At 44.9% G+C, this 8,076-nt stretch overlaps 1 protein-coding gene across 1 annotated transcript in view; it reads right to left on the bottom strand.

Annotated features, from left to right (window-relative positions):
* Nucleotides 1-268: 268 nt before the first annotated feature.
* The window catches only part of GRIA3 (glutamate ionotropic receptor AMPA type subunit 3), a 267,194-nt gene continuing 259,386 nt past the window's right edge, over nucleotides 269-8,076 (bottom strand). The window contains exons 16-17 of the mRNA XM_047844668.1: nucleotides 7,607-7,854; nucleotides 269-2,438 (exon numbers count right to left, since the gene is read on the bottom strand). Coding sequence (XP_047700624.1) covers nucleotides 7,609-7,854 — 246 coding nt within the window. The 3' untranslated portion in view covers nucleotides 269-2,438; nucleotides 7,607-7,608. The remainder of the gene's footprint in view (nucleotides 2,439-7,606; nucleotides 7,855-8,076) is intronic.

The following is an 8,076-nucleotide window of genomic DNA, read 5'->3' as shown; positions in this document are numbered from 1 at the left end:
GGTCGAAGATGAGTTGGGGCGGGGGGGGGGGGGTGCTGGGGGAGGGGAGCGGCGTAATCTTTTATGAAAACCACCGGCGAGGTAACTGTGATATCATTGGCAAAGCCTCTGGCGGGAAGTAAATTGATGAATAATAACTTCCTGGCACCTGTATCCACGTCCGTTTTAAACTGTCAAAGCACAGAAACAGACTTCTTTCTTTACAATTTTATTTACAAAATGTATTAAAACTTTGTACAATACCTCATGGCAATGAGGCTCCGTAGTTTATGCCCACACATGCAATTTACGCTTTTACGGCCATTAGTTGGCTTGGCAATTTTTCTGTTCACTGAAGTACAGCTTTAACAACAAAAAGAAAAGAATTGGAAAAAAAAATCCTCAAGTGACTACCGCCAAACTCCCATAGTTTGAAGTTAGTAGCAGAAATTTGAAGCAATCAATGTTTGTTTTTTAAACATGCAAGTTTTTAAAAAATAACAAACCGATTTATCCGCCTCTTCATTCCCAGCAAAGTTTCCTCTGAAAAACTGATTTGAGTCCATAAACATACATTTCTCCTTATACAGTGCCTACGAAAACATTTGTGTGTAGGTCGGTTGATTTGTTTTATACAACTTCATATTTGCACAGCGTTAGCTTCCTGCTCTGGACATTATAGCATTCAGAAGTTGAAAATCACAGTTTCATGAAAACAAAACAAAAACGAAAACACAACAGCTTCCTTTTTTTTTTTTTTGTTCAATACCATTTAAAATTTGACAGGTGAGTTACTCACTTATGACACCATTTTTGGAATGAAAGTTTATATTACACTTTTCTGGAAACGTTTCATCGGAACGAGACTTCCTCCTTCCTTTTCTGAAGACAAGAGCAAATGGGCAGCGAGTCAACTAGGCATCTAAAGGTCACACTTGGGAAATGAATTCAAGCTCCTAGTTTTTACAGTCTGGAAACTTCCCAATGCACGTCACTGATGAGAGCAAACTACTGAACTACAGAAAGCATACGTCATTATATAGGAGGTAATTAGTGAGCGGAGACTATTTCCTCTGACTGTTCTGATGATGCCAACGGCAGGTACGCAGTTAGTTACTTCATAGCCCGTGGAGCAGTGGCGCGATCTTCTGAGAAAGTCAGTGGAGAGACTGCTCCGAGCAAGGACCTGGGAGTGATGCTGAGGCCCTCGGTTTAGCAGTAGGTTTGGGAATGCATTTTAGTCTTTGCAAACTAGAAAAGGACACATGCAGTCTGACGGAGAGCCACGGGCAGTCACAGGCAACAGCTGGGAAGACAGACCTAGCAAGAGTAAAGTCAGACCGACAACCGTGGTCTGAACCCACTGGCCCGCCTTGCAACGCGGTCCTGTCTCCGAGGTGTACACTTGAAAGGCATACTTAGCGGAGAAAAGCGGAGCTTAAACACAGTGTTGTTTCTGAGAAAGATATTCTAAACACATTTGGGAGTGTAGGCAGCATTTCCCTCACCTCAATGCTAAAGACTCAGCTGTATTGACTTAAAACGCACACCAAAGCAAGAAAAACAGATCTGTGAGCTGCAATTCCAGGCTTCTTGGAAAGCCCCGGGATCCATTGTAGGAAAGCACCGAGAGGTACGCCTGATCGTGCCTCGCCCCTTGCTACACACACAAGTCCATTTCGAAAGCTCTGGGAATCCCTTCACCGAGTGGGAAGTTATCAAAGCATTCGCACAAAACCATTTCAAGAACACAGAGAAGTCACGGTTGAGTCCCTTTTCCAAAAGTGTTTGAATTTTCTTAAGTGTTGCATTTACATTCTAAAGATATACACATTTCAGCAACGTTGAAAGGAAATAGGGTGCACAGAACATCACTACCAACAGGAAATACCAAAAACATCTGGTCAGCAGATCCTAGAAGAAATGCCAGTCTGTCTTCCCAAACACAGGGAGTCAGAGATTTTTTTTTTTTTCATCAGGAGGAATTAATTATTTTAGCTGAGATGGGCCTATTGGCTGAATTGGAATTTTAAATTTGTGTGCGTGCGTGCGTGTGTGCGTGCGTGTGTGTGTGTGTGTGTGTGTGTATTAAAGAACATGGTGTTTGTATACTGAGCAGTGGTATCAAAGAATGGCTTTTGTTGAATTGACTTTTTGTAATACGATTTTTTTCCGCATACTGGAATCTTGCATGTCCATGTTTTTTGTTGGTTTTATTTTAATTTTTTTCAAGCAAAGCAAAACGATTTCAGTGATGGTTTGCATTGTCGCGAGTCTCAGAGTGTTCCATAAGGCACTGAAGGGAAAAACAATCCGTTTTTCCTATTGAAAGGTCATTGCACCATCAACAATATTCGTGTCATGCCCGACACCAGGGAGAGTGAAGTCTGGCTCAGGATCCTTGAAGCGGCCACGTTTTCGGTGATTCCTCTCATCACATGCCTCCAACGGGGCGGGATCTGCAAAGACAAGGGGAAACTTACATTTGAACGGGCTTTCTTGTAGGGATTGCAAAGTCTATTATGGCTCAGTCTATCTTGGACAAGAACCGTGAATGTTTTCTCAGATGGGCATCTCTGGGGCCGCACCCAGATTGACTGGCTTTAGGCAACAAGTCTGCTTAAATTCTTTGACCTGATGCAAATGCTTTGCAATAGGTTAAATTACGTTCCTTCTCCACCGGGCATTGCACTAAGGAATATACAGACATTACATGAAGTCTAACTTAGGGCACTGATCACTTAGGATGCAGGTATACTAGAAAGCCTTAGGAGCACTTATATGTAGATATTCAGGACAACTAACCCGCGGAGTGTATTCTGATTGCAGACCCTATGACAGAGGGCTGTTTACCTAAGACAGAGGATAAACAATGTTCTGTGGCTTGCTTGACTGGAATCCATTTGACTGTGAGAAGGAAATGTGCCGTTCATTACCGGAAAGGTGACAGCTTGGCTCTCTCAATACCTACAACCTTAGTTATTCAAATCTGAAAATAGCACACGGACTTCAAAGAGACAGCACATTCCAGAAAGGGGCCAGAACAGTGATACCCATGAAGGGGCTTGGCTGGCATCCGTGGGGTCTTTGCCCAGATATTACGGACCTGATTGGGATGCTGGTGCTGCCTTCCTGTAGGAGGCATTCACTAGTGCAGGGGATTCATTTGCCCCTGACTCTGAAGACTTAAGGGCGCTTTTCTGCCTTCACTTTTCTGCCTCTTCTCCATCCTTTCCCTGTACACGAAGGGAACCCTTCTTTTTGTCTTGAGCTAACAATGAGCTTTGCCCAAGGGAATGACATAGTCACATTCCACCGCTGGCCCTGGAAGGCAAGTATCTGTAAGAAGACTGTCAAAGACGCACCTGAAGGCCAAAAGCCCCCAAAGAGGGCAGAATGAGAATAACATGGAAGTAGGTAAACCTCTTCCTTGGAATCTCTAGAGTCCAGAGTCATATTTGTCTCAGAAGCTTGGAGAAATTTTTGTATCTAGAGCAGAAAGATCGGAGTCCCCATCCTCCCTCTCCATTGGCCATGGCATGTCATTTCATAGCTGCATAACTTTGGGACAGCCCCTACATCTGTCACTGCCTCTGTTTCCTGCTTTTAAATGGGGACCGATGAAGTATCATCGTGAAGAGTCCTCTGGGAACAAAGAACATCACCACCTCAGTTATCCAGAACGTGGTTTCCACGTAACCTTGAGATGAACTCTTCAAGTGGGAAACTTTCCCCAGCAAATGGTCTGGGGAACCATAGCCCTAGCCTATGCGTAGGCTGCAGAAGGAAAATTGATCCTTTTGAAAATGGGTTGTATGAACAAAGTTAACATATTCTGGGAAGGCTAAGCAGAAGCATCGTAGAGGAAAAATGGAAATCTTTTTCTTTAACTTCAGGCAGCTTGAGGTCTTGAAAGTGAGAAGCATTTCAAAAACATTGTTGAAGAAACCAAAGAAGCTAGAAGTAATTCTTGACAGCAATGAGGAAATTGGGAAGAATCTCTTGAGACAGTTAGCAGAGTCAACCGTGGGGTGCGGTGAGTCAGTCACCTGCCAAGGCACGCTTTGGGGGCCACGCTTCCGGGAGTTGGTCAGTAACTCAGAGAGGCAACAGGCAGTCGGGAGGCTGTGTGCTCCCTCCTGGGCGCTGGCTCTGAGGCTGAGGCACGCCTTCCCACAAGTCCAATAATCCTGACTATTCTCACCCATACAGAAGGAGAGATGACTCTGCTTTCAAAGGACGTGTTTGGTTTTTTTTTAAGTTTATTTATTTTTGAGAGCGAGTGAGAGCACAGGTGTGCGAGTGGGGGAGGGGCAGAGGGAGAGGGAGCCAGAGCGCAGAGCCTGACGAGGGGCTCGAATGCCAGAACCGTGAGTGCACGACCTGAGCTGAAACCAAGAGTCGGACGCTTACCTGACTGAGCCACCCAGGCACCCCAAGGATGTTTTTTATTAACCACGTTTCAGCTCAATCATATTTTTGCAGGTGATTTGCCCTGGGGTCATGTTTCCTCAAGAGTTACTGGCAGCCCTAACTCCTAAGGCTGGCTCTGATAATTGACAATAAAAGTCAAATCTCAGGGTGCCTCTTGATCTCTGTGCCCCTGCATAGACCTTGACAGATCTAGGCCAACTCAGAGAACTTCCTGGGAATTAAAAGATGAATGGATAAAGGGCTCGCCCTTCACTTAACCAACATTCCCCTACCATTACATTACCAAACTGGCTGAGGACAGCAGAGAGGTTTCTGTTTCCTGCTCAGCTTGCTTTGTGCCTCTTGGACTGACACATGGAAGGATTCTTCTGGCATCCCGTGAGGCTTCTCCTTCTTGTCTGGGGACTTCACATAGGCTCAGAGGACAGACTTGTTTGTAGAGGCTTTTCTCAGCTTTTCTTTTCATCCTAGGGATAGTTGCCAAGGTACTAGCTAACTGGGCCGTAACCACACTGGCACTGATGTCTATTAAAATGTGAGTTTTGTGTCATGTAGCCTGAATTTTGCTTCAGAAAATGGATCAACAACCAAGGTGACTAAAGAAAAGAGAGCAAGTCAGAAGTTGTGGCAATTTCACTTCAGGGCATTCACTTCAGGACTGCAACATTCTGCCCACAGGTTTGCTGACCCCAAGTTTCTTTCTTTCCCTTTCTCTCTCTCTCTCTCTCTCTCTGTCTTTTCTTTCCCCTCTGTCCTTCCCTCCCTCTTTCCTTTCTTTCCTTAAATTACATGCCCTGAGACAGTTTTCTCTAGAATCTTACTGCTCCCTGGACCAGCGGCACCAACAATGCCCGGGAGATTGTGAGAAGTGTAGCCTCTCAGGTAGCATCCCAGACCTGCTGAATCAGAATCTGCATTTTTTTAAAGTTTACGTATTGAGAGCAAGCACAAGCAGGGGAGGGGCGGAGAGAAGGAGGGACAGAGACTTAAGCAGGCTCCGCACCGTCAGCGCAGATGTCGGATGCGGGGCTCCAACTCACGAACTGCAAGATTATCACCTGAGCCGAGATCAAGAGTTGGACGTTTAACTGGCTGAGCCACCCAGGTGCCCCAGAATCCGCATTTTTATAAGTTCTCCAGGTGATTCACAAGGCACACTGACATTTAAGAGGCACTCTTCTGGGGCTTGAATGAGAGGTTGAGGCTATTGTGGTCCAGCAGAACATGGATTCTCAGATGGAATGGCTGCTAATAGAGAGGCTCTGGAGGCTGTGTGACCCTGAGTCCTGATCCTGTCTCAGAAAGAGTCTTTGTGGGGAAAGTAGGAGAGATTGACTATACTACCTCGTGTCGAATGCATAAGAAGTGAGGCGTGTGCCTTTTTTGTAAAAAACTGGGACACAGACTTTGGATCTGCCTTCGGTTTGATGGGATCCCATTGGAATTTCAAGGTTCCTGGAAACCACCAGGCCGCCGGTGGTTAGAGGCAGAATGGATTTGCGAAGAGACTACTGTAGGAGGAAGAGCGTCTGGGCCCTAGTTCCAGAACTGCCACGAAAGGGAAAACACTTTGCGACCCCTTACCTTAAACGAGGCAATAGATGTGAAAAACTTGAAAACCTGTTATGAGGATTTCAGATGTATTCTTTTTTTTTTTTGGATGCCAGTATCTCAGAATTTGGGATAATTAAGGTAAGCTGAAATCACCCAGCACTACCCTTCGGAGAAGCAGATCATGTGCCCCAAATTGTAATGGACCAATAGAAGCTACTCAAGAGTAAAATATTTTAAGCACCCTGAACATTAAACACTTGCACACAAACAACACTAATTACAGACGAACCTGTGTACTGTACAATCAGCGATGTGCTGGGAACACTCAGGGGGTTAGCTTGGTGTACTGGGTATGTTGTGGCACAGGCTTGCAGTCTATAGCAGGAAAGGACAACCAGCAACTTCCTCAAACAAGGTAATACTTTCCGTGGTGAAGACACAGGATTTGTTTGGATGAAATATTATTTAAAAATTGGCTGAATTTAGCTCCACGGTGTGAAATACAACGGCACCAAAAACACAAATACTGCATTTGTAGAAATTCAAGCGCATTCAGGAAATTCATGGTGTCGTTGATTTGTGGGGTAACAAATCTCCCACCTGAAATAAGTAAGGGCTACGAAGTTGCTAATTGTTCTCTTTCCTTGCAGAGAGGCATGTTGGTGATGACAGATGCACTTGAAGATAACAGCAAGACTGTATTCTTTTTAACACGTCCAGAGTGGACAGATAGATGATCATTCTACTTCAAGCTTGCCTTTGCACGTGTCTGAGTTATTGGTTAGAGGAAGGCTGGGGAGTTGGCTGTAGCTCCCAGTCAAGGTGGCACCAGTCAGGTTTATCTAAGTATGGATTTGGAGCAGCCAGCAGCAGGGAGCCTCAACTGTTCTTGGGGAGACACTTCCCTGAATATCGCTTCCAAGAAACGGACAACAAAGGCACTCAAAGATTCGAGAAATGGTCTCAGGCTTACACTTAAGAGAACCGCCGTGCCCCATGGAAGCACTGCCTTTCTGAAGGGGGCAACGTCCTGCCTCCATTCCTCATTTTACCATCAGTTCCAGAACGGCTGCTCTCTGTAGAACTGCGCTGTCCAAAACGGCAGCCACATGTGGCTACCGAACCCTCAATAGGTGGCTAGGACACGTTGAGATGTGCCATGAGGATAAAACACACCCCAGATTTCCAAGACTTAGGGTGAAGAAAATAATGTAAAATATTTCATTCGTTTTATATATCGATAACATGTTGGAACGATATCTTGGGTATATTGGGTTAAATACAATGTCTCATTGAGTTAATTTCACTTGTGTTGCTTTAAAGAAGTGTAGCTACTAGAGCGCTTCAGATTACACCTGTGGTTCACATGTGCAGCTCACAAATATTTCCACGGAACAGCGCAGCTCTAGAGAATCTCTCTTCCTTTTGGGTTGCAGGCCACAGTATAATTACGACGGTGCTATTAGAAAAGCGCTACTGCCCGACGAGAAAGCACAACCATTGTTTTCAAAGAAACAAATGGTTGCAAAGACTGGACAATACTTGAAACAATAAACCGAAGTAAAAAACACAAAGAAAGAAAAAAGAGATTCACATACAGTCATGTAAGGCTGATTAGTTTACTAGACCTTGACCGTACCCCTAGATCTTAACACTCTCTGTTCCATACACGTTGTAGCCTTCTCTGTATGTAGCGTAATTTTGAGTGTTGGTGGCAGGAGCAGGCTTAAAGTTTTGGGTGTTCTTTGTGAGTTTCATGCGTTTGGACTCTGCCCGTGATTTGTAACAGAATTCTATCAAAGCCACCATCATGGCCAGCCCCAGACCTCCGACAAGTATATAGAAAACGCCTGCCACATTGCTCAGGCTCAGAGCGCTGGTCTTGTCCTAAGAGAAATGAACAACGTGATTAGTTCTTGGGGGCAACAAAAGCAATGGGAAATTATAACACATGACAACAATATAGGATAGTTCTCGGTTGTAAAACAACTAAACATTGATGTAAGTGTTATGGCTCGACTCTGGCAACCGGCTGCTGTTTCACAGCGGCCCGCAAGATGGTAGATTGTGCTTCTGTTGACAGTTGTGATCCTCGCCTAGATGTTCTTT

The sequence above is a fragment of the Prionailurus viverrinus genome, chromosome X (genome assembly GCF_022837055.1).
Source record: "Prionailurus viverrinus isolate Anna chromosome X, UM_Priviv_1.0, whole genome shotgun sequence".
NCBI lineage: Eukaryota > Metazoa > Chordata > Mammalia > Carnivora > Felidae > Prionailurus > Prionailurus viverrinus.
This window is presented reverse-complemented; position numbering and strand designations above follow the sequence as displayed.